Raw genomic sequence first — 24,119 nt, 5'->3', positions numbered from 1 at the left:
GCCAAAGCCGAGGAAAGGCAAAGTTGGTAGGTAGACATCGGTCATGCCCAAGGTACCTACATCATTAGCCTGAGTGGGTTTGTCTCGTTTGCTTCCGCGCGGTTCCCATCCGCATCAAGTTTCGGAACTTCCGAGGATTTAACAACCTCGCCTACTGCCAGTCCGACGGTTTATATCCAAGGTTACACCACACAGTGCAAGCAGCCAGATCAATTGGTGGTCTGTCGGACTTGTATCTATTAGAGATGCTTCTACGAGTTGCAGAGCGGCGCATTGGCGTCCCGCGGCTTTTCATTAATCGTCGCAGATTGCTCCCTCCCCGGCGCAACTTGATCCCCGCGCCACAATCGAACTCGGGCCCTCTTATGGAGCGACGGGCGGACCGAGAACTACCTTCTGTCGCCAATGATCGGAAATGGATGCGAACGCTACCTATCTTTGCTGTCGTCGTAGGCGCGGCCATGCTGGGTATATTCAACTACCAGAAGTCCTCCTCCAGTGTGGTAAACAGCACGCTGTATGCGCTTCGGACTTCCCCGCAGGCCCGGGAGATCCTGGGTGACGAGATTTACTTTGCTCAGAAGATTCCATGGATCAGTGGCGAGATGAATCAGCTCCATGGACGCATTGACATCTCGTTCTGGGTCAAGGGAACTAAAGCTCAGGGCAAAATGAGGTTCCGCAGCATTAGACCGGATCGGACCAGCTTTGTTCGTTCACCCCGCTCTTCTTTGATTTCCTTTTCTTTCCCCCTTGACTAGTATCCCGGGCTAACGTTCACTGTGTCTAGTTTCGAACTGAAATATGGAGCCTGGAAACCGAGGATGGAACGGTTGTTCAGTTACTTGACAGTGATAGCGACCCATTCAATCGAAGCAGCTGATTGACTTGACTTCCGGGCCCCCATTTGTTTGTGCTGCATACTCGCTTGTTACATGGTGTTTGGAGATCTGTACATGTAAATACTTCATTCATGTGCATGGGCTCAGGCGTTCGGGCTTCGGAAAGCGTCTCTCATTTCCCTACTATTCCTCCCTCCCCATTTCCTTTAGCACTCCTGTTCTTCGTGTTCGAGCGAGTGCGTCTCTTGAGAGTACCAACTGAGTGGAGAACTTTATAGAAACCGACACTTGAGGGAAAGGGATATCATTTATATATCACATACAGACGCCGCTCTTGAAAAACAATACAGTGTAATAGTACATTCACGGAAGGAGAGGACAAAAGAAGAACAAAAAGCCCGTGCATTTAGGCCACTATGAAGATGCCTCAGACGAGGGAAGGGCTTCCGGCCATGGCTTCTTGATAGCATCCTGTATCCTGACGACACAGCCTTTGGGTCCACTGACACAGCCTAGAAAGTGGAGGACACAACTGTTAGTATCGATCTCGTCATGGGTCAAAGGGAAACTTACCGTTGACAACGACGAGTCCGTTCTCCGGATCCACCTTGAGAATCTTCAGATTCTGGACTGTGTTCTGCTCGTTACCCATGTTTCCCGCCATCTTCTTGCCGGGGTAAACACGGGAACCACCACCTTGACTAGGACCAGCCGAACCGAGCGAACGGTGCGTCAAACTGACACCGTGACTGCGATCCTGACCACCGAAGCCATGTCTCTTCATCACACCCGCGAAACCCTTACCCTTCGAATTAGATCGAGCATCCACATACTGGCCCTCCTGGAACCAATCGGCGTTGACCGCCTGTCCGACAGGCAAAAGACCGCTCTCATCCTTGACCCGGAACTCATAAACGTGTCGCTTCGGCGAGATACCATTGGCGGTGAAATGACCCAGCAGAGACTTGGTCAGATTGTCAGGGCGTCTCCAGCCGGCTCCCAGTTGAACAGCGTAGTATCCGTGCTTCTGGCGGGTCTTGTGCGAAACGACCTCGACCCGGTCTAGCTGGAGAACAGTGCAAGCAACACGCCTCCCGGTCTCGGGGTCATATATGGCGGTCATGCCCTTCTTGAAGGTGATAGCACCAGTCCGAAGAGGGAGAGTGTTCGCCTTGCGTTCGAGGGCGGCGGTGGGGGTCGATTTCAACACGGGCAGATCATGGCCGGCGTTAAAGCGCGAATTCTCGGGGGGGTTCAACGACCGAATACCAAATGTGCGGACGGGGACATGGCTGCGAACGAGGCATTGAGGGGCCCAGATTGGAGTAAAAGGAAGCTGAGCCAGCTTCCCGGGGAGTCGGGGAGCCATGGCGGGTGGGATTGACCGCGGTATAGGAAGGAAGGCGATGTAAAGAGAGAGGGTCTTCCTTTTTCTGCCACTGAGATTTTTGGAAGACGTGCGGAGATGCCGTCCAGGATAGACCGGCGAGCCTTGAAGGCGGTGGATGCTATTGGTGCCTGGGGACTATAGCCAGGCATCAATACCTACGGGTCAGGATAGATTACTGTACAGAACGCCCAGCACAGTGCGGAGGACGTATCCAATCGATCAGACACATGGAGTGCTAGTAGTATTTAGCCGGCGATTCAAGATCCCGACTCGATCCAGGCCCGATGCGATGACGAGCCACCGCACGCTCATCCATGCGTTTCGAGCCATCGCCCTGCTCCGATCCCAGTCGGGAATCGGACTGACCGGCACGCCGATGGCCGCCGGGAGTGTATAAAAAAAACGGGAATCATCCTGCGATCTGCTACCGCAACGTCATCTAGCTCACTCGCATTCAGACTGCAGTATCGTCTCGTGCTCTTCGCCTTCTTCGCCCCTCGTTGTCCCTGATTACTGAAAGGAGACCTACTTGCGATTTCGCCTGTCGGCCCCCCGATTTCTCCGTGCGTCTTTGAAAGGCATCCCGAAAAAGAGAAGGCGAAACCGGAGTCCAGAAACTCACCAACTACGCTTTCCCACGCGCATATAACAGTCCCTCTTACGAATTAAGATGAGCTTACGGCATTCTCACCTATCGCGCTGGTTCTCTCAAGCGTTTAAATTAGTTCAACATGCGCCACCAGCATCAACGACGAGGATCAATTCCCCGCTGCACAGGATACCCTTCGGGTTCACAACAAGACGGACATTGACGTTCCAGAGCCGCGCTCCTCGCTCCTCGCAAGGAAAGTTAATGAGCGGCCAGTTCCAACAACCAGGCATGTTCCGACGATTTTTCAATTCGTCGCGGGCAAACAACTCGGCGCAGTCGGAGCAGCAATCGGGGTCACTCTCCCAGCGGCTACGCACACTTTCGAAGGAGTACGGCTGGTCTGCGTTGTGGGTATACCTGATCTTGTCGGCGGTAGACTTCCCGATTTGCTTTGCAGTCGTCCGTCTGGCCGGAGTGGAAAGAATCGGCCACTATGAGCATGTCATTTCCGAATCAGTCAAGGGGGTAATTAGTAAAGTGTGGCCTACTTCAGAGGATGCCAGTTCCGAACTGGAGGGCTCAGATGGCCAGACGGATATTAAGTCGACGCAGGCGGCTCAGGAGCAGGCCAATGCTGGAGAAGCCAGTAAGTCCTTCCGATTCACAAATTCTTCTGGTATACGAGAGTGTTGTTTGTGACTAACCGCTGCTCTACTGACTCAGGTCTATGGACACAGCTTGCCCTCGCCTATGCGGTCCACAAAAGTCTCATCTTCATCCGTGTGCCCCTGACAGCAGCCATCACTCCGAACGTTGTCAAGGTCCTAAGGCACTGGGGTTGGGATATCGTCAAGGGTAGACCAAAGGGTATGTAGGTGCCGGTGATGGTTCGACCGACGACGGTGGATTGGACGAGTTATGCGAGGAATGACTCCTTGCGTATTGTCATCGAAACAAGATATTATATTTATAGAGCGCTGTACACTAGCTATTACATATAATTTTGCAGGACACATACACAGTGTCCTTCTCCACTCAGGGATTTTGAACCGGGTATTTCTGCCAAACATGGTCGCCAATCAGGACGAGGAAGACAAACATTCAAGGAAATGTGGGGCGGGACATCAAGGGCCACTGATCTATCGTATCCAAAGCCACGGCATGTAGCAATATTGAGCCAAAGGTTATGAGATACTGACACATCAAGTTCATCCAGGTATGCTGAGAGAAGAGAAAAAACCGGACCCCAAGTAGTAAAGAAAAGACATCACTGTGGAACATGAGTAGTGTGACTGACATGATTACAATGGTTCGGGATTTGCTGACCCCCGAAATACATATCGGCGGAAAAGAAGCGAAGAGAAGTTGGGAATGTATGCGAAGGATGAGGCTAGAGAAGGCGTATCACATGTCAATCATATCGTTGAATTTCAGGATGCCATTGGCTTTCAAGACACCATTCACACCGTCTGGCATCCTATGTGCCCATTCAGCCACGCCCATTGGGCTCGCGACTTGCATGAGATCTATTTGGTCAGGTTGCTCGGCGTCATCGGAAGTATCTGCAACCAGCACGAGGCCAAGCTCCTTGATTGTCTCAACAAGCGCCGGGACGACATTCTACAGCATCCGGGATTGTCAGTGATTGATTTCATCAACAGGGTCTGCGGTATGTTTAGGCGCGAAGGACAAACGAAACAACATACCAGGAGACTGGAACGGCAGATTAAGCCCATGAGGTTATTACTCTGCGCTATCCGCGCCGACTCTTTGATGGACATAGAAGCCCTCCCACTACTGTCAACGTCCGGAAGTGATTTGACGTCACGGGCCAAGTCACGAATTTGACCAAGATCATTGCAAAGAAGGACGGGGTCTGGAGGTAAGGCAAACGGAGTTAGCCAATTTCGTCCCATAAAATCCTCACGGGCGCATGCACAAACTCACAGTTTGGTTGCTTCCAGTTCAGAGCAATGCAGATATTGGGGTTATATGAGGTAAAGACCACAGAGCGCATGAAATCAGGGTCCTGGTCACGCGCAATACGAGCATGGTCAAATACTTCGGTAATAATAGCGTCAGCGAAGGTATTGACATCAACCAAGGAAGTCATGTTTAAAGCTCGCTCCTCGGCAGCGGAGGGGTAGAGGATCGACAAATTGACGCTGACACTGAGTGGCAGATGGTGGAACACTTCTCGCAACGAAAGAAACGACGAGGCCAGCAGACGATGGGCTTGTCCCAAGTCATCCAGAGCACGTGTTTGCAAGAACCGCAACATCTCTGAATGAATTATACCTCTCTCGGCGCCCATTGCCTGGAACTGGGCGTAAGTAAGCTGGCAAATGGGGATTTCGACGTTATGATGCTCAATTGTAAATTGCGGGCAGAGAACCGGAACGCGATCTTTGGTGAGTTGCACAAAAAGCTGAACATGGTCTCCCGACAGGCTTGACCCAGTGACAAGGCCATTGTGTTCATGATCAACCACACTCGTTGCCTTCCAATAGGTGGCAAAGTGGGTGATCTCCAGAGGATCCCCATGGTACGGCTTGATGACTTGGAATCCAAACTGAAGCTGACCGATTGAACGTAATCTAGGGTCAAACAATGGCAATGTGCAGGTCCCAGTGCTGGAGCTCTCAGCCTTAAAAACGGTGGGCAAGGCAACTGTTTTAGCGATTACCTTAGAGCCAAACGTGGGGAAGATTTCGAAATCAACGGCGAATGATTCGAGATTATCCACATGGAATGATATCATGCGTGAATCCTCCTGTATCGGAAGCATGATTGTGCGGGGGATCAGATCAGAAAGTTTTGAAGAGATGGTCAGACGAGCCGCAGGATGCCGACCGGCTTGATCGAATAGTATAGACCCAGACACGCCAGTGTCAAACAATATCTGGACAAACACTTTCTTATCCAAGAAGTTATGGCCATATCGCCTCAAAGGTATAATTGGCGGTGGAAGGGATAGATCGGGGATACCATCAACGATCTCCATATCACCGGGTTCTGTTGCTTCGCCGATTTGCAAGTCAACAGCATGACCTGATTCCGGTAGTCTTGAACCGTTCATAATATCGAATGGCTTTCGCGAGGGTCGTGTGTCAGTGCGGCTAGACCAAAGCAACAGCATACATTCCAAATGCCCTTCCCACGCCGCATAGTACATCGCCGAGAGTCCCTTTTCATCAACAGCACTGGCGTCAACACCGAGCTCCAGCAGAGTACGCAAGCAGCCAACACAGCCTTCGCTAGCTGCATGAAAAAGAGGCGTCCACTGATACAACTTGTCCCTCTGGTTCATGTCAGCTCCGTACTGCTTGAGAAGCAAAAGTAACTGCGGTGACTGTGAGGCTCGGGCCACCATGTGCTGAGGATAGAGGCCTTCCGCGTCGGGGAGCAATATTGCACGCCGCTCTAAAAGCATCTGGACTATGGAAAGCGACCCATGCTGACAGGCCAAATTCAGCGGAATATGATCGGACTCAGAAGCGGGATCAATACGAGCATTGTTGTGAAGAAGCTGCTCTGCACATGCCAGTTGATCTTTGACAATACTATGGATCAAAGGGGTAAAATTATCATGGTCCATCACGTCGACAGTATGAGATCCTGCGGTTAATAGCTCGCGCACCATTTCCACACGGCCATGCATACAGGCGTAATGTAAAGGAATTCTGCCGTAAACATCAGTCCGAGATATATCGACCCCGGCCGCCAAACCAGCTTTGAAAACAAATTCGCGACCGGAGATTGCCGCTTCGTGAAGACAGTTGCGCTCATTGATATCATCTTCTGCGTAGATGTCAACCAAGCCACTTTCAAGCAGAACTGCTAGGACATCGTCGGAGAACTCATTGATGGCGGCTAGGAAAGTGCGGGTGGCGCGGACCTGGGCATCAGGAGACGACTGCAGCTTAGCAGTCCATTCGCGCAACGTCTGCAGGTTTCCTGCAGTAGCAGATTGTAGAATCTGTAGATCCAAATCTTCTTCATCCGTGCCAAATGCTTGAACAGCCATCGCTCGGTCCATCGGGCGGGCAGCGTCAAAGTGAATGTTTTCGCCTTCTGCCCAAGCTTCGAGCTCCAACCTGGCTGTTGTTGCCCGATCGGATAGGTCACGCAAGACGTCCCGGTTGAAACATGGTTGTACCTCTACAGCGCGGTGAAGGTACAGTTCTTTCATGCGAGACTATAGGGGGGGCACAGATAAGTAAGGAGTCGCATATTGACACGACTGGGTGTGGAAGGTACGGGTGACTCGGACCTTTGATGTTTTATCCCACTAACTACCTCGTCAGTCATGTCAAACTAAGAGGGGGAACGGCAGCGTTTTATTCTGCGACGAACCTTCTTCAGAATTTTCGACATGGCAGTCTCATTGATCTCGACGAATTGCTATGCATGTAAACAGCCATCAGTATCCCCCACCGAACCTTTCCAAGCACCGGACAAACTCACCTGTAATTTGTTCAGGTCGCCATCAAATTGTTGGAACCCTTCGAAGAGGGCAACAAAATTTGCGGGGACTTTTGAACTAGTCACTGCCCGCGACTGAATGACCCTCTTCTTATCGACCAGCGTTTTCAGCCGTAACGTAAACTGTTACTCATCAGCCATTCATGTAGGAAGATGAGCTGCAGAATGGGCACTAACTTCGGCCTCTTTTTGCAAATAGAAGGCATTGACTTTTTCTATTTCCCGCTCCTATTATACGATCAATAAGCTCCAATTCACATGATCTCTGCCAGAGCTTCTTACCAGACGAAAGAAGAAAACTTCCTTGTTTGCGCGAAGGGCAGCCTGCGCTTCGGGGACATTTTGGGCCACACCCGCGGTGCTCTGAGCGGGTATTGTTGGTGTCGCACTGAGTTGTTTGATAAGCTGTCATGAACATGTTAACTCTGGCGAGGCTTGTGATTTACCCGCGGGGCATGAAGACAGAAAAAAGGCGCAGCGATAGGGGGAAGTGGAGTAAGTGAGACCGACCTTTTTCAATGCCTTGTAATTCACGAAGCTCGCGGCATATTCAGGGAGATCGAGCTGTCTACGCTGTATCTGTTTACCGAACTTCCTGCAACCCTATGGTCAGCATCACAATAGGAGCATGTCAAGTGGGATCAAGGTCGTCGAGCAGACGTGGACTCACATCTTGATAAGCTCTGCGCAAAGTTGGGGAGCGATCTAACCAGTCCCTTGATGCACTGGTGCCCAGTTGAGGCAAAGGCTTAGGGCCCTGGTCACGGATTGAGAGCAACAGACACACTGAAGGAAAGCAATGCCAAAGCGGAAGGGGGGGGAAAGGAGATGCAGGCGAGTAGGAATATGGTGCGAAAACGCCCGCCCCTCTCTGAGCTCGGCCGGCAGAATAGATGAGAGACGAGGGAAGACTGGGCTAGTTTGAGGTGGGGCATCAACAAGGGCAACGAAGGAAAGAATAGGATATGAAGGAAATGGGAAGCCAAGCAGCGGACGAGGAAGAGAGGCCAGACACCTGTTAATGTGACAATCGTTTTGGCAGGTACCTACAAAGTAGGTAGTAGTAAGTACTCCGCCCCGGTGCCTTAGCAGCTCACGTCGTTGTACTTTTGGGAGAAGACAGACGGGAGAGGCGGTGGCAGGGCAGGCAGGCGGACAAGTACAGGCAGGTAGGCAGGCAGAGAGCGAGAGAGAGAGACTATGCTAAGGTATCTCTCTAGATAGGTTGACCTCCAGCTAAGGTATGCCGTGTTCACCCGGAAGGGCAGACCAATGCGGGGCACCTGACCCCGGCGGGGCACAATGAGAGGGGTGGAAGAGAAGACAGGAAACTCAGTCAAAGCCGCGGCGACGGGAGCGCACTCATCAGATACCTGAATAGGTAGTTTTGTCAACCTCAGCGCGAATGGGGGGATCGGAAGGGACTCGTGCCGGGGCGAGTCAACGTCAAGTTACGTAGAAAAAGGTCAAGCAAGGGCGAGTGGGGAGCTCTGGGTAGCTGCCTCCGAACCAATCAACGGCCGGAATGCGCCCACGTTCCTCCATCCCAAGACGACAACGCTTCGGAACGTGTTCTGAAGCTGTGTCGGACCAAATACTAATTGATGTCCTACCATGCTTCTGGTACTCATCAGTCCTCTTCAGTTAGTGTAGGTAGGTGTCTCTCAGTCCCCAGTCCCTGTCACCTCAATGCACCACCCTTGGCTACCCGTTGACTCTTCCAAAAGATACAGCCAACCACAAACTACATGAAAGTGTAGGTAGTACTAATGTGGTCGGAGCAGCCAATCACTCTGCGGGTATCGACAAACATATTCCCACCCCAGTACTATATATCTAGGTTCCTTTGGGCTAAATCGGCACTGTGGCTGTTGGTGGAGTGCTTACGTCTAAGACAGCGTACTGAAACAATCGGCTCGTAGTCAGACTTACAGCGACTCTGTTGATCTGAACCTTATACCGTCTCCAGCCCTATGCAAAATAACAGTCTCGCTATTAACGTGACAATAAATTCATAGGTCTGTGCGGAGTACTTCGCGCTTTTTATAAGTAGATGCTCTCCAATCTCGAGGGCGCCTTGTTGGCAAGGCTACCAATCACTCGAAACTGTGTACCTAGACAGACATACTTGGGTGGTCCAATTTCAGGGGTTGAGAGCCTTTCCTTAGCTACTTACTCTATAACAGCCATTGATGAACTGTTATCATGAGCTAAGGTCTAGGCATGAGAAGCCACAGGAACGGAAGTCCACAATATGTATCCAGTCACGCTATCCTCACCACATAAAGATTCACAAGACGATTGGATACAAATGTACAGGTGAGATGCAAGCAATGTGACAGCCTTGACCCACAGTGTATCCAGGTTTGGGCGCGGAAAGATTGACCAAAACTGAAGCAAACGAAGACGGGATAGGAGATGAAAGAGGAAGACAATTGAAAAAAGAAGTCCTGGTCTGCCTTATGTGAAATTCAGGCTTCTATAGAATCATAAATGTACAATCGCAAGGCCAAAGAAAAGCAGTAGGGATATATCCATATAGCAGAATAACGAGGGCACCATTCAAATACAACAGAACAAGTTGATGGGGAATGGGAAACAAAAAGAGGTGTTTTGAGGTCCGAGAAGGCCACAAAAGAAATAACAAGCGAGAGATTAAGGAACAAAAGATTTGTGCTATGTGACAGTTGAACAATATTCAAACAGTATGGCCGCGAGCTGTTTCACCCTTCCAGCGGGGTGTTAGCACAAGATTTCCCATTGCTAGGGTCGCGATGACCGAAGCAGGAATATGAGGAATCAACTGAACGCCATTGGACTGATATCAATAGCCCGAGATGGCGAATCATTGGAACGGCAGAAATGACTATAGTGCTCAAACGCCCAGATTCTCTACTTCAGTAGGATGAAAGAAAGCCGAGCCACAATTCAGAAGTTCTGCGCAATACCGGCGTTTCCCTGTCTAGGGAACACGGCAGGGCTTTCAATTCGTGTATTGCGCCGCGCCTGGACATCCCGAATTACAGGCGGGGCACCGCCATAGGGACCTTCGCCATACGTCCCGTATTGAGGCTGCATATCGGTATAGTATGGGTTCTCATCAAAGAAAGGGCCCGAGGGGTGAGTGGCAGACATGTGGCTCTCCTCAGACGCTTCCGATCGGTTGGCTGCGGAATATGCCGATGAGGCGTTCGATGGGCCACGATGAATGTCGACATTTCGACTGTTCGCCGCAGCTACCGGTGCAGCACCCAAAACCCCAATTAGTTCGGTTTCTCCCAGAGTACCTTGTCCTTCGGAGTACTGGATAGTTCCATCACTCGGGGTAGCTGCGTGATGATAGCCAGGCGCACTTCCAGCCTCGGACATCGCCAAGCCAACTCCAGCGCCACTTGATAAGTTGGTGGATGCTTTGCGGCCAGCGGACGTCGTTCCCCAGCCTCGGTATCCCGAAGAAGTATTATCGTCTTTCGGCTCGAAGGCTCCGGCGCCCATTATTGGAGGTAGAGAGGGGTCGTTATTCGGGTTGAACCCGTACTCTTCCACCTCTTTCCTCCGTTCTTCTTCTGCCGCTTTCTTTGCTTTCCATTTCCTCCAAAAGTACAACGCCGCAAGTATGATTATAGCCACCGAGGCGACTGGCACAACCACCGCAACGGCTATGGTGCCGCCAGCCGAAAGTCCAGAGCTACCACCTCCACTACCACCCGTAGATGATGCTGTAGCTGATGATCCGCTGACTGTCGTAGACACGCCATTCGCCGCAGTCCCAGAAGTTCCAGTTGGAATGGCTGTATCGGTCGATGTTATTGTCAGGGTCTCCACCCCAGTGGCCCCATTGGTTGGTGTCTGCGTAACCACCGTGGTGACCACATCGGGAGTTGCAGTGGTCTCAGAAGTGGTGGCGGGAGCTTCGGTAGTACTTGTAGAAGTGCTCGAAGTGCTACTTGTCGTCGGTGCTATTGGTATTGTCGTAGTAGAAGAGGTTGACTCCGATGTCGATATCGATGTCGATGATGTCGAAGATGTAGACGATGTAGACGACGTAGGTACAGATGTCGAAGATTCGGATGTTGTCGATTGTGATGTTGTTGTCGACTGGGGTGTGGGAGCTGCTTCGGTTGATGTTTGGGACGTTTCCGCTTGGGTTTCGGTGGGTGTAGCAGCGTCAGCGGCGCTCGCCGATGTTACCGCCGCTCCTGCTCCCGCTGCAGCCGCCACTGTGGACAAGTTCAGTATATCGCAAACATATGGGCTACGATTAAAGGAAAATGACAGCGGCACGCTCTGATATAGGGGACATGGTGGGGTAGCACTATACCGGAAGATGACATATTGAGATCGGGTTGGAGCAAATATTCCAAGTGGGTAAGCACCCGAGTCGTATCAGGACTTAAAATCGGCCGAGTTCGAGAAGTCCGCGAATCCACCGCAAGTACAGTCGTAGCTGCGTGATTCACGAAAATAAACAGTGCGTATGCAGCCGGGAGTTTACCGGTCATACACGTTTAAGCCGAGTTTCGCAGCAATCCAAGTCTCCGTCAAGCCTTTGCCGGAAGGTCGGAAAGCAATCGAAAGAGCGAAAAGATAATTTTAGTGGCGAAGGAGTGAATGGAGGTAAATAGCAATATACAACCGCACAACCGGTAAGGGTGAAAAAAGGGACTGCTCTGCTTAGACTAAGAGCACGGCGCCTGGAGAGTGGTGAAGCTGACAATGGTCTGCCTAGCCGATGGTCAGGGGAGAAGGACGGACGCCTCAGATCAACGCAGGCAAAATTAAGGGAAAAATAAAAAAATAAAAATAACTAGATGTTTTATTTTATAGAAATGAAAAACTGGAGGGGGGGAATAAAGTGTCCACTCACCGGAATTAAACAGGATGCCATGAGACAGCAGAAAAAGATCTCATATTAGATAACTAAAGAGAGGCGACATTCATCGGAACAGATACATTTGGGGGGGTGGTAGGGAGGACTCCAACCAGAGAACGAACGGAAGGGAAAAGAGCGAGCGAGTGAGTGAACGAATGAGTGAGCGACCGAGCGGGAGCGGAGAGAAGGGCGAATTGCGGCCAGAGCAAGCCTGTGCCAGCCGGCTCCTGAGTTATATTTGTGGTATTCTTAGTACCAGGTACCTGGCTGAGGTGGTACCCCGAACTGTAATCGAGGTACCGAGAGCAGTCATGTATGGTACAATCCAATGAATGGGGTGTTGCGGTGCTGCGATCGGCACCCACTGAGGTCAGCAGCGGCATCCGTCATCTTTTCCTACCCAAGCTGATCGATCCGTGATATATCCATATTCCATCCGATCGAGGAACGTCACGTCGACGAGGAGCTACTATGTAGAGCAGTACTCCATGACCAACTACTCCAGGCTCCAGTCTCCAGTCTCCATCTAATCCATGGAATATGGATACGACCTAATAGTACCATCCATGCCCGATATTGAACTAGTACTTATTCTTAGCAGCAGTTGGATCCGGATTCATGGGGGCAACAAAAACTTGATGACCTCTGAGGGGCCCACCCGGCCGGCCAGGACGAATTGCTGATTGCAAATTGAGTGCCGTCTCCAGTGGGGCCAGTCTCCCAACTCGAGAAATGTCAAGCCCGGATTGGTGAAGCCAGAGCCCATCGTTACCGCCAAGCCAGCATGAACCATAATTTTCAGGCCCCTCGGCCGTGGGTTACCATCAGGTACGGCGTCCCAAGTTCCATCCATCATCCGCTATTCTCGTAGGCTCCTAGCCTCCTACAGCCGATTAAACCTTGACTGACGATGGAATTTCCCTGAACAAAGCGTTGTTAAACATGACCGGGGATCCTTGAGGCGACCTATCCCACCGGGTAAGTAGGTATGTACACTCATACATACTTAAGTGCCTGTAAATATGTAAATATACCTAGGTCTAGGTCCTTCAGTGGCTTCCGTAAATTCCGATTTCCACCCTTGAATCGCGGGGCCGATAACGACGACCGCCGTGCCTATGTAATGATGCTGACCCGAAACTTCATGATTTACTTGAAAAAGGTAGTATATTCGTGTCCAAATCACAACAGATTCCGGGTTTCTGTTCCAACTCGGTTCATGCCGCCACACACCAGTCTTACCACAAACTACGTCCATTGGAGCGTCTTGGCCATCTTGACTATTAGTAGTAGTATTGGGACGAAGTAACGACCGCTTCCGGGTGTCGCCACTTCCTGCTGCCCTGAAGTTGTGTTTCGATATGGTAGCCGAGACGGAGTCGGTCTTAGTTGCGCAGTAACTTTAAGGCACAACCTTGAACTAGAAGGTTCCGGTTTCGTAGAGTACCTTCAGTCCGGAGCATCTAAAATGGTTATACTATGCCATAGACAGACAGCTCCTCGACCGCTCGTCTTATCGTTGATGGCGCAAGACAGCATCATTCTAGCGACAAACAATGCTTACACAGCACAGCTTTGAAAAATGTGATCTAAACACTAGTTCCAATACATCTCCGGCTCGGGAATCGTCGGTCGTGGGCTTCGACGATCCGCCGCCAAAAACATCATATTTGCAAGTTGAAAGTTAGAAACATGGCTATTCAGGCTCAGCGCCTAGGGAAAGCAGGTACGGAGAACAGAAGCCCCTTGTATGTATTCACGCCACTGAACATCGAGAAAGTTGCTAGATAAAGCCGGGTTCCTCAAAGAAGTACCGCTAGGACAAGATATAATAGACAAGAATAGATCGTGAAAAGGTATGTAAGCACCAGATGACTGTGGCAGACGGGAAATCGTTACGGCGGGGAAAAAAAAACAAAGCAGAAATGTCGAGGTTTAATGCCGCATGTCCCATGTAGGACGGAGGTTCGATATCAAATCATCCTTGGTACCCACAGTGTCCGGGGGCAAGCGGCTGACGCGATACGCACCAGTGCGAATGTTGTGCAGATGGGTTGTGGAAATCCCTGTGTGGTTGCTGCGAATACTGCCCGCATCGCTTGCAGTATCATTTTTGAAGCGAGGAGGAGGTGCAAAATCCAAAGTATCATAAGCGCCCGACTTTCGCAATGCGTGCCTAAATCTTGGTCAATATCAATCAACACGCATAGTAACAATGTAAAACTCACGCGCTAGGTAATGCTGAAAGGTCGTCGAAAGCAGAGACAAGTGGCGAATGGACCGGCACCGCCGGGCTAAATGGCTGTAGGCCACCCAGAGGCGTTCCTGGTCGACCGTCCTTTTGATCCTTAAAGTGGTTGGCGGGAGCATAATCGATGGCCGTCATTAAGGAATCATCTTTCAGCATATGCGGAGTAGGAAGGATTTGGAGTGGTGATGGCGGGGGCACCGGCTTGCGCGGCTTTGGGGGTCCTGGTAACCGACCAGAGGCAGAGGAAAACGCACGGGGGCCGGGATTTTGGAATCGATCGCTGAAGCCTCCATCCGAGCCTGTGGCCATATGCCGAGCTGCTCCTTGGAAGCGCGGAGGCGCGCGTGGTGGGGGAGTCATGGCGCGGCGAATCACCGGTTCAGCAAATGGCGCCGGGACTGCATTAAAGTGATCACCCATCATAGGGTCATACACATAGCCGCCGCCCTCAGCGTAAAACTCCGGCCCATAGTCCTGGTAAACTGTTTCCCGGCCCGTTTTGTTCTCATCGAAGTATTCTTTGTAGAAGGATCGGATACGGTTGGCACGTTGCTCGGGGTTGTCAGATGGATCCTCTGGCGGTAGAGGACGAAGCCCAAGGGTCATCCGTCTGGTGTCGCGACGAGCATCAAGCGCTGCGTTCTTAGTTCGTGGCTCTTCAGCAGGCACTGTAGGGACACTGGACTTCTCGGTGTTGTCGGCAGGGCCCGTGATGCTTGCTACCTCTTGCACGTTGAAGGATGGGATTGTCGACCTCCTTGCGTCACCATAATCGCTAGGAGCATCACTCAGAGGAAGCGAGATGCGGGGAGTGGGAATTGATGCGGAATGCACCGCAGCCGTGTTTGAGTCCTGATGAAGTGGTAGAGGATCATGTAACGGAGTAACTGCATGATGCTGAGGGAGTGGACTCGAACCCATGTCTCCATTCTGGCTGTTATCGTTGGGATGAGTCAGGTTTGAGTACTGTGGATGTTCAAATGGCATATGCGATAAGCGCTTTTGCTGGACACTATTCTCAGTGCTGGCGTGGGCTCCACTGAATTCGGGTTCGTTGCTTGTTATCGGGTTCGGCTCGCTGATAGTCATTCCCGGCATATGTACGGGGCTCGGGCTCCTGGGCAAGTCCAACTGAAACCCAGGATCGCGTTCGTGGTCAGAGCTCGCTGGACTCTGCACGCCAGAAGGAATAGTGTAAAGTGGAGGTGATGAGCGCGACATTCTTTGGGCATTTCGCAAAAGCCCTTGGTTCATATCGTCACCAAGCGCGCCCCGTTTGGTTGAGCCTGTAAAGCTTGACGCATCATCCTGGGGACCTCTCGAGTGCGACCTGAGCGAAGCGTTGTCACCCAAGAACGACCCTACATGTCGATACTTGTCATCATCACCATCACCGATGGATCTGGACAGAGAACTCAGGGACTCCCTAGAATTGTGCAAGCCAGGCGGAAGAAGATAGGGGCTAGGCCCAATATCCAACGATACCCCTTTATTGTGCGCCGCGTTACGATCAAGTTTCTCGGCCTGTTGCATGGGCTTAGCTACCGTAGGCGCCAAATCTAGACCAAAGTCGAGAGATTTGTGCTTGTCATTTGCATCTTCGTTACGGAGCTTCTTCACGTTTCTGCGGTGCAAATAGAGCAAGATAGCTACGGCAATCACAACGGGAATCCTAAATGCTTATTAGTCACAGACCCAAAGCGGGGATATAGCCATTGTCCTGTAAAGTGAAGAGGGAAGGGGTATCAGCGGCTGAGAGAACATAGTAGAACGTACACTGCTCCTAGAACAACCGGCAAAGTCGTGGTAGTCAGCGTGCTTGTTGGTTTGGTCTCGCTGGATGAAGAAGACGAGCTAGAGGAGGACTCGGTGGATGGCAGAGGCTCTCTCTTCGCCAGCGTCGGTGTTTCGGCCATAGTTAGCAAAGACAGTCTGTCACGAGGCACAATGCCAGGCCGGCGTGGCATCGAGCGACTTTGCAGGTGTGTGCCATGAAGGGCTTGATGTTGATGGTGATGATGCATGATCGGCCTAGCTCTCGAAAGAGGTAATCCAGAACTCCGTTACCCGGAGAACTAGATTACGGCGATGAGCAATTTCAGGACCAGGCCTGCACTCGAGACCGTCTGATGTGAATATCCCCTAAGCGTCGATAACCGTGAATCATGAAGGAGACGAGTAGCGGGTTTTATGATGAGGAGCGATCGAGCAGGGGGCGCAGATGATAGAAAGATCTCAGTGCGAACGGGTGGGCAGCAGCAACGGTGGTCTGGCAGACAATGAAGCAAACGTCGAGGACGAATTTGGAGCAAGGAGTGGACGGGAGCGAGAAAGGCTCCCTAAAATGAACGACTGTACAACCCCCCGAGGTATTGAGGGTTGGGGGAAAAGAACGACGTGAAACAGGAAAAAGGAAAGGAAAGGAGTAGCAGATGTAGAGGCGGACGGCACGCGATAGGGAGAGGGAGAGAAAAGAGGGAAAATGAAGTGAGCCGGCAGGGCGAAGGCCCAGAGGGCGTAAGCCAGAAGTAGTGCGCCCAGAACTAAGCTACCTAGCGGTCTAGATGGCCCGTTTCATTTCCATTCATTTGTTGTCTAACCGGTTGTGGGGAGGAGACGCAAAGCTTGGTGGCAGATATGAGGGGTACGGAGTATCATCGTACCATATACGGAGTATGGTACGGTCATCGAATATCGATTTACTAGTACTAGATAGAACGGACATAGATAAGACAGGGCAAATATGCAGTAGAGTTGAATGGTGGTATAATTATCATATCATACATCCCCCCCCCAGAGGAAGGTTTTCGTTCTTCACAAATACCGGATGTCCACATTGCCTCATGGTAATTGTTCAAATAGCCATAATCCGGTTGAACTAGATAGCTTCTCCATACTTAAAGAGCCGTCGTGTCTGAGCTCGATGTCAAGCCGAATTGCTGGGTTCCTGCAAAGTGTGGTGTACCTACTCCGTACACATCACCGACTCACAGGATGGGTTTGCCGCCCCCTGAGTCGGCCGGAAGCCGGAACATATGTTACCTAACAGTACCGGGTATGGAGTACAGTGGCCTGTACTCCGTACCGGCTACTACTAGTAGCAATTGTGGACTCCAACGGACTGGGTAGCTGATTTATCCCGGGATGCAACACAGTGGAATCCCAAGCGAGATCCTTACTGTGAGTGTCTCGGTGTCCTCGTGTTCGTTTCTATTCATTGCTCCATAGTACCTGGAGACTTCTGCGGTTTGTCTTCCATTTTCTGATCGCTGTCCTTGTTCCATCCACTCACTCATTCTGGAAAGTAAGGTGCCGCGATCCCCTGAGTGAAAACCCAGGCACAGTGGGTCCCTTAGACTCTGCTACCCAGACTAGTGCCAGGAACCCGCTCCGGCTGGCCAATAATTGGAAAGGAACTCCGCCCCTTGGGAGATTGCCTCTCGGGCATACTCCACCCTCCCATAAGAGCTGAGCCTGTTGACTTGCTGGGTTAATATCTGACATTTCCCCCCCTTGTACTATGTAAGAGCTTAGGGTATGAGTGGACGCGGCCAGTAACTTACGTGAGTGATAATACGGAGTAGGTTGGTCCTTGGAAAGAAGTTGTTGGATGCCTATTTGTATCTGACGTCGACCAGCTGACGTTTAGTGGGTTTATTATTAGAACCCATCGAATCATATCTAATATAGAGCATCCCGACATTTAACACTAAGAAACTGTATGGAACTATGGATGATACTTAGTGCACTTGCGGGATATTTAGTAGTACTCTGTATTCTACCTACCCACCCTATTTCAAGTAGGTCCTAAATGTTCACAATGTGATAAAGTATGGAGTAAATAGTGTCGGAAATGATACTTTCCCCGCTTACATGGTCCGGATTATATTGATAGAATCAGTATACTTAAACTATGGACTAAGGAGCATCCCGTACTACACTATCTAAAGAATAATTTGTTATCACACCCACCCATCCCTGTCTACGCAAGTCACAGGTTCTACGAAAGCCTAGTGATTTCCGCTTACCTAAGCTTGTGAGGCTAGAAAACTACATATTCTGCCATAGAGGTATACACTTATACCTCAAAGCTAAATATCCTAAGCACCATAATATATATCGATAACTAAGCCCCAGTGAATCAACTAACTTTTGTCCCGGCAATGTTGACTTGATCAATGAAAGGGTGCGTCTAGTTCCCCGAGAGCCCATATATCTGTGAGCAATACAGCGTTTTGCAAACTGACTGTATCCTGTTAAATCCTGGACAGGTAGGATCCTACGAAGTAATCATATCGACCTTCGGAGTCTTGGCCCAGTGGGCGAAGCACCAAGCTTAGGTATACGGACGCCCAAGTTGCAGTTTTAGTTATGAAATTCATGTCTATGATTCGAGAGATGTTGTCAAAGTTGGATTGGTGTGCGTATTATGTGTGCGTCTGTTGTCTCAATTCTAGGCCTATGCTTGCAGAGAGACTGTCATCGCAACCTCCGTCTTTTCAAAGGGGCTCTAGAGCACCTCATCTGAAACAGCTGCTAATATTGATTTTCCGGTACTATATTTCTGCTCGACATGGGTGGATTCCAGTCAGACAGCACGAGAATATCCGCGTATCAGCACTGGATATGGGCTGCCTTCCTATACTTACGAGTACTCTGCCGTAGTGTATCTGCTCTTGACAATACTATAGCAGACAAGATAATGGCAGCGGTTGCTGTCAGAAGACCTCAAAGATTTAGCGGAGGATTGGTGAGATAGTCCTCATTTTTTTGGCCAGTTTAGTGCTTGCTTCAAGCATAAATGGCCATCACGCCAAAATTGCCAATACGACTGAGTAGCCCGTGTATGATTAATCTTTCATATGTACCTTTTGCACAGAGCCTCTACCAAGCAAACATACTAAGCTTGATAAAACCAGCGCATACACAGGGGTTCTATATCAAGATAAATATACTTCACGTATAAGTACCTCTGGTTTATAGCAGCAATGATAAATTATAGTTGTGTCAGATTTCTATTCATTGCTGGGCTTCCTCTAGAAGTGTGGTAGCTCCTAATCTTGCACTTTTGACTTTCACAAAATTATCCTATCTTGCTTTTGCTTTCCAGACAGGTTCAACATGACCCAGACTCGTATATCCATACACCTGTGAGAAGAAGATCATATGGGGGAAGGAAACCGACAGAGAAAAAAAAAGAACAAAGGAAGACTGTACGGGACCTTCGCAATCCACTTCCGAAAATATCACGTACAGGGAATAGAAGATAGGGGGTGGATGGGAAAAGCATTGAAAAGGAAGGGAAAAAAAAAGAAAAGAAAAAGAGACTAAAAATGGTAGGAAAAAAGGTAGAAAAGAAGAAAGAAACCCAAATACAAGTAATATACTCGCACAAGAACCGCCCAAGTACTCAACACCCATCCTGCATGGGAAATACCCAACAATTCAGTTGTACAAAGTAGTAACCATTGAAAATCAAGTCTCCTCGAACATGCATTTCTGACGAGGACAGAAGAGGGAATTAGCGGAAGCGAAAAAAAAGAAAATGGCCAGGTTAGATGTTCTCTTTCGCGTCATCTCATATGCTCAGGAAATCGTGAGGCTTTTTGAAAGGGTACAGTCGGAGAATAGAAAAGGCGTGAAGGGCGACGTCGTCAAAGGTAAGGGAAGTGGCGTGGCTCATTTACTATAAGTCTCGAGACTTGCATTATCATGAGAAGATTGATCAAAGATCCGACTAAATGGTGGGTCTGTGAGATGTATCGTCTCTTTAGGCTCGGCTGTAACACCATCGGCTTTGCGAATTACTTCTTTCAAAGCACGAGTGACGACTCCTGCTCGGACAACCAAGTCACGAAGGGACTGTGTATCGAAGGGGAGTTTCTTGGAGCGTGGAACATGCGAATCCGTAAAATTGGAGTCGCCTGAGTTGCGCTGTTGATAGATCAGATCCAGCACAGAGTTGGGTTTGGCAGTGCCCTCCGGGCTGGGAGAAGTAGTAGGACGGGAATTTGATTGCTCCGAGAATGATACTCCCCAAGATCCTCCGCTGACTCGTTTCCATGGGTCATTAGTATTGGAGGAATCGCCTTCTGATTCGTCGAAGCTGAAAGTCAGAGAGGAAGGAGATCCAGGAGGTGAGTTATCATGCGCATCATCGTCAAGAGTGGCTAGGTTCACTATGCCTTCTGCTTCTTTCCAAAGTTCGCTTGATGGCCCGCGGACCAGGTTCAAAAAGCTACCCTGATGCCGAAGGCGCTTAAGTTCTTCAACTAGCAAGGTAAGTTCCTGGACCTGTCCGAACTGCCCATGAAGACTTGCTTGGCGTTCCATGATGGCTTGCGGAACTATCATGCCCCGATGGGGGAGCGTTTTATTCGGTTTCATAGCCTCGCTCGCCGTACTCTCATCCGCATCCTCGAAATCGAAGTCACTGTCCCAGTCCTCACTGACACCTTTGCTTCCTAGGCCCCATGTGCCGAACTTGCCCGAGGTCTGACGTTGTTCGTTAATTGCCGGAGTGTCTCTGGTCACGGGGACACTTTGACTACGGAGATGCAAAGTACTTGGGGCTTTTCGCCCTGTTGCTCGGCTGCCACGCACGTCAGGTGCGTGCTTCCCATGGACGGTCCGCGGTCGCCCGTCGGGGCCTGTTGCTTCACGATCGCTTCTCGACTGTTCCGACCAGTCAAAGATATTCATTTTTGGACATGAATCAAGTGCCTCGTTAGCCAGACTATGGGAATCGCACTTGTACGACTGTAGCTCGGGAGCTGCCTGCCGGTCAGAAGCAAATACCTCGCTTCCAAAACAATCACTAGCGTTACCATTCAGTGGCAGTGTTGAGGGATGTGCTCGTGCGAATGGGACAGTTGTCTCGCTAGGCAGTGCGGCCAGCAGGCTGCGAGAATCTTCATCATCTGTCAGGTCTGACGGAAAAGAAACGTTGCTGTTGCCCTCGTGCATATTTAATGCCTTGTCGGCGATAGGAGCCGGTGTAGGAATAGGGGTAACATCTCTAACGGAGTCGCAGTGGCAGTTTTCCAATGAATGGGAAGTGAGAGGCCCACACGTTTCGAGTACATGCATGTTAGACATTCCCTCCGACATTTTAACGGGAAATTCTTTGTCAAAGATCGTCTGGATTCGAGAAGCATATGGACTCGAGTTACTGCTGGTGGTGATATGTGTACGGATGGAATCGAAGGCAGTGTCGCTCAAGAAATCTGTCTCGTCCTCATCACCGGATGTCAAGATGTGAGTATCGTCAGATCCCATAACGGTGGATGCAGGGTCAGACGCAGCAATCGAATGGCGTTTTGGGCGCTGACGGAATGTGCCCTGGAATCTGGACAGTGGTACCGCATCCAAAGCGAAAGGACGCGACCCAATGTCGCGGAGATGAGCCATGTCTACTTTGTAGTCTTGACAATATAGAGGATGGGGTCTGCGTCGCGATCCTATCAATTCCGACATCATTGACGAAGGAACTCCATTTTGTGAGACGGTTGGACGACGGAAGATATTCGGGTCAGTGATGTTTCGTCTTCCATGTGCCTGAGATGGAACCAGGAGTGTTCCTTCCAACTTTACCGACGCGGGGAGCGGGGTCGAGATTGCCCTCCTTTTGGGATAGACCAGCAAGTCATTCTTGAGGCTTTCATTATCTGCGGGGCCCGTGCTCGTTGGGGGGCACTTAGGGCCAGAATCATCAACCAAAGGCGAGGTTTGACGATCCCTTTCCTCCGGTGGCAATGGTAGCTCTTGTTGTTGCGGGGAAAACCCACTAGATCCAAACGGGTTTCGAAATTGAACCGGCGAGGAAGGAGTGGATTCATCTAAATCAGCTTCTGCAGTCGGGTGCTTGCCTCTGATAGATGTCGCTAGAAGGAGTGCCGGAGCAGTATCCGCATTCGGGACAATTCGTCGTAGCCCTGGATCTTTTGGTCTCGTCGCGGTTGAAAATCTACGAGCTAGTCTTTCCGATAAACCCTCTGGGCTGACATCGATATATGGATGCCAGGCATGATCATCGCCTAGAGCAGCAAGATCGGACCGGTTGGGTGAAGGGTTCAAGATCAGACTAGGCTCGAAGTTGAGACTATGGCTTGCCTTGTGTCCCAAAGTTTCAGACCGCTGATGACTAGTAGCAGGCCTGCGAAAGGCGGCGGGCTTTAACGGAGAGGATGGTGCATTTCCGGAAAGCGGGTGAGAGTTGGCATGATTTGAAGGAGGCCGTTTGACTAGTTTGTTGGGTCTGCGTTGAATAGACGCGGGGGGACTGACCGGACTACCTGGTCCGTTCGATGAAGAGGAAACGGGGGTTTGGCAGGAGGCGCGCTTCTCTGGTTGGAAGGATAGGCGTCGCACCCAGGAAGACGAAGGCCGCCGTATATGAGAAGCGATTGATAAGTTCTCAAAGACTGGTCTGGGCGGGCCAGTCAACGTTTGTCCCCGGCGACGCAATCGTACACCTGCAAATGACGACTTCCTGCGCGACTTTGCTTCTCCCGGTTGACCCGAATCAGGCGCACCATCTTCGCACCCCGGAAAGAAATCCGCGGCCAAAGGAGACTGTGCTGTCGCTGTCGTAAAGGTGCCGGCGGGGACTGGGTTTGTATTTAACGGAGATACGGTATGATCTGTCGCAGTCGCGCATTGATCATGCAGCGGGAGGGTCTTTTTCCGGAATCGGCCTGGCCTGGAGGAGCTTCGATCTACGCGACCGAAGGCGAAGCCAGTTGGTGCAATACCGACGGTGCTAATTGCACAGAGCTGATTGAAAGCAAGTCAGTCTCACAGATTTGCACGCATGATGACACCAAGCGTGAGGAAAGCGCTTTGCTTTGTTCAGGCCAGGGAAGGGAAAAACAGCCTTCAGCAGCAGGAAAGTGGATAACCAAAAGAATGCGACCAAGAGCGAGAAGATTAAAGAAGACGCTTGACTCACAGTTGATACATGCTCCATTCTCAGAGGGCGCCGAGAACAGTGTCAAGCACCATGAACCTCAGTTTAGCAACATCGATATTACATGTAATTGACGACCCATCTGCATTATCTTGCACGAGGAGGATCAGCTGGCCCGGCACATCTAGATAAATACCATCTAAAAAAGACAGGTGGAACAAGAACACAATCTAGTATGAGGTGGAGAAAAGAGAGGGATCGCTGTAGCCGTATTAAATGTTTAAACAGTAAATCCGAGCGTGAAATTCGATGCGATCTTAGGGTGGATGAGGGGAAAGGGTGTCGGAGCCAGCTAGGAGGAAGCTAAAGGAATGGGGGAGCAATCGAAAAGGAATGTAATCAAGGAATGGGGGATTAAAGGCAGTCTCAGCGACCAAAGCTTTGGCCCGCACAAGTCCCAGAAGCCGACTGTCCCAAATCAGCCGGGGAGGAAAGAAATCGAGTAGCAGAAGGAAGAAGTGAAGAGGCGGCAGCAGCAGCAGCAGCAGCAGCGATAGCAACATGCGAATGAGAGTGGTAATAATAACAGACCAAGGTCATCGATCAACAAAAGCCCCAGCGGGACGCGGTCACTGGCTTCCCTTCCCACGGGCGATGTTCTTCTGGTTCTAGTCTAAACTCAACCACTGGAGAGGAATGGATCACGCTAGGAGTTCCACCCCCAGCACACCACCACCGCAAGGCAAGTCCAATAAACCGTGGCTAGGGTCGAGGAAAC

General features: G+C 50.6%; 9 protein-coding genes across 9 annotated transcripts; 3 read left to right on the top strand and 6 right to left on the bottom strand.

Annotated features, from left to right (window-relative positions):
* Nucleotides 1–69: 69 nt before the first annotated feature.
* Nucleotides 70–1,210, top strand: BO94DRAFT_511793 (cytochrome c oxidase assembly factor 1 family protein). Its single transcript, XM_025609781.1, has 2 exons — nt 70–710; nt 791–1,210. The coding sequence occupies exons 1-2, from the start codon at nt 246–248 to the stop codon at nt 881–883; spliced, it is 558 nt and encodes a 185-aa protein (XP_025470590.1). The 5' UTR covers nt 70–245; the 3' UTR covers nt 884–1,210.
* Nucleotides 981–2,451, bottom strand: BO94DRAFT_532783 (mitochondrial 54S ribosomal protein uL3m). Its single transcript, XM_025611193.1, has 2 exons — nt 1,416–2,451; nt 981–1,354 (listed from the first exon to the last, which is right to left on the bottom strand). Exons 1-2 carry the CDS (start codon nt 2,209–2,211, stop codon nt 1,257–1,259), a joined length of 894 nt encoding a protein of 297 aa, XP_025470589.1. The 5' UTR covers nt 2,212–2,451; the 3' UTR covers nt 981–1,256.
* BO94DRAFT_532782 (peptide alpha-N-acetyltransferase Nat2) lies at nt 2,452–4,060 on the top strand. Its single transcript, XM_025611192.1, has 2 exons — nt 2,452–3,470; nt 3,548–4,060. The coding sequence occupies exons 1-2, from the start codon at nt 2,903–2,905 to the stop codon at nt 3,697–3,699; spliced, it is 720 nt and encodes a 239-aa protein (XP_025470588.1). The 5' UTR covers nt 2,452–2,902; the 3' UTR covers nt 3,700–4,060.
* Nucleotides 4,061–4,122: 62 nt separating this feature from the next.
* phoC (putative cyclin dependent kinase inhibitor Pho81) lies at nt 4,123–6,891 on the bottom strand. The gene is made up of 3 exons (XM_025607123.1): nt 6,723–6,891; nt 4,772–6,622; nt 4,123–4,700 (listed from the first exon to the last, which is right to left on the bottom strand). Exons 2-3 carry the CDS (start codon nt 6,483–6,485, stop codon nt 4,351–4,353), a joined length of 2,064 nt encoding a protein of 687 aa, XP_025470587.1. The 5' UTR covers nt 6,486–6,622; nt 6,723–6,891; the 3' UTR covers nt 4,123–4,350.
* A 3,346-nt stretch (nt 6,892–10,237) lies between these two features.
* On the bottom strand, nt 10,238–11,612 carry BO94DRAFT_554532 (uncharacterized protein; the record flags this gene model as incomplete). Its single annotated transcript, XM_025613723.1, has 2 exons — nt 10,238–11,517; nt 11,594–11,612. The coding sequence occupies 2 exons, from the start codon at nt 11,610–11,612 to the stop codon at nt 10,238–10,240; spliced, it is 1,299 nt and encodes a 432-aa protein (XP_025470586.1).
* Nucleotides 11,613–13,734: 2,122 nt separating this feature from the next.
* Nucleotides 13,735–16,928, bottom strand: BO94DRAFT_573190 (uncharacterized protein). Its single transcript, XM_025614957.1, has 3 exons — nt 16,210–16,928; nt 14,411–16,105; nt 13,735–14,358 (listed from the first exon to the last, which is right to left on the bottom strand). Exons 1-3 carry the CDS (start codon nt 16,455–16,457, stop codon nt 14,118–14,120), a joined length of 2,184 nt encoding a protein of 727 aa, XP_025470585.1. The 5' UTR covers nt 16,458–16,928; the 3' UTR covers nt 13,735–14,117.
* On the top strand, nt 16,916–17,518 carry BO94DRAFT_354100 (uncharacterized protein). Its single transcript, XM_025607122.1, has one exon. The coding sequence runs from the start codon at nt 16,998–17,000 to the stop codon at nt 17,313–17,315; it is 318 nt and encodes a 105-aa protein (XP_025470584.1). The 5' UTR covers nt 16,916–16,997; the 3' UTR covers nt 17,316–17,518.
* Nucleotides 17,519–19,429: 1,911 nt separating this feature from the next.
* BO94DRAFT_354079 (uncharacterized protein) lies at nt 19,430–19,983 on the bottom strand. Its single transcript, XM_025607121.1, has one exon. The coding sequence runs from the start codon at nt 19,852–19,854 to the stop codon at nt 19,522–19,524; it is 333 nt and encodes a 110-aa protein (XP_025470583.1). The 5' UTR covers nt 19,855–19,983; the 3' UTR covers nt 19,430–19,521.
* Nucleotides 19,984–20,112: 129 nt separating this feature from the next.
* Nucleotides 20,113–23,394, bottom strand: BO94DRAFT_554530 (uncharacterized protein; the record flags this gene model as incomplete). The annotated part of the gene is made up of 3 exons (XM_025613722.1): nt 20,113–21,210; nt 21,232–23,194; nt 23,384–23,394. 3 exons carry the CDS (start codon nt 23,392–23,394, stop codon nt 20,113–20,115), a joined length of 3,072 nt encoding a protein of 1,023 aa, XP_025470582.1.
* Nucleotides 23,395–24,119: the final 725 nt, after the last annotated feature.

The sequence above is a fragment of the Aspergillus sclerotioniger genome (genome assembly GCF_003184525.1).
Source record: "Aspergillus sclerotioniger CBS 115572 chromosome Unknown BO94scaffold_6, whole genome shotgun sequence".
In the NCBI taxonomy this organism is placed as follows: domain Eukaryota; kingdom Fungi; phylum Ascomycota; class Eurotiomycetes; order Eurotiales; family Aspergillaceae; genus Aspergillus; species Aspergillus sclerotioniger.
Note: the sequence above shows the minus strand (reverse complement) of the source record. Positions and strands in the feature narration are given on the sequence as shown.

Coding starts and splice junctions, on each gene's coding strand:
- BO94DRAFT_511793 (XM_025609781.1), top strand. CDS start 246: ATGCTTCTACGAGTTGCAGAGCGGCGCATTGGCGTCCCGCGGCTTTTC. Junction 711..790: donor GACCGGATCGGACCAGCTTT/GTTCGTTCACCC, acceptor CACTGTGTCTAG/TTTCGAACTGAAATATGGAG.
- BO94DRAFT_532783 (XM_025611193.1), bottom strand. CDS start 2,211: ATGGCTCCCCGACTCCCCGGGAAGCTGGCTCAGCTTCCTTTTACTCCA. Junction 1,355..1,415: donor CGGACTCGTCGTTGTCAACG/GTAAGTTTCCCT, acceptor TCCACTTTCTAG/GCTGTGTCAGTGGACCCAAA.
- BO94DRAFT_532782 (XM_025611192.1), top strand. CDS start 2,903: ATGAGCTTACGGCATTCTCACCTATCGCGCTGGTTCTCTCAAGCGTTT. Junction 3,471..3,547: donor GGCCAATGCTGGAGAAGCCA/GTAAGTCCTTCC, acceptor CTACTGACTCAG/GTCTATGGACACAGCTTGCC.
- phoC (XM_025607123.1), bottom strand. CDS start 6,485: ATGCATGGCCGTGTGGAAATGGTGCGCGAGCTATTAACCGCAGGATCT. Junction 4,701..4,771: donor GAACTGGAAGCAACCAAACT/GTGAGTTTGTGC, acceptor CCTTACCTCCAG/ACCCCGTCCTTCTTTGCAAT.
- BO94DRAFT_573190 (XM_025614957.1), bottom strand. CDS start 16,457: ATGCATCATCACCATCAACATCAAGCCCTTCATGGCACACACCTGCAA. Junction 16,106..16,209: donor CCGGTTGTTCTAGGAGCAGT/GTACGTTCTACT, acceptor ATAAGCATTTAG/GATTCCCGTTGTGATTGCCG. Junction 14,359..14,410: donor CTTTCAGCATTACCTAGCGC/GTGAGTTTTACA, acceptor ACCAAGATTTAG/GCACGCATTGCGAAAGTCGG.
- BO94DRAFT_354100 (XM_025607122.1), top strand. CDS start 16,998: ATGGCCCGTTTCATTTCCATTCATTTGTTGTCTAACCGGTTGTGGGGA.
- BO94DRAFT_354079 (XM_025607121.1), bottom strand. CDS start 19,854: ATGGGTGTTGAGTACTTGGGCGGTTCTTGTGCGAGTATATTACTTGTA.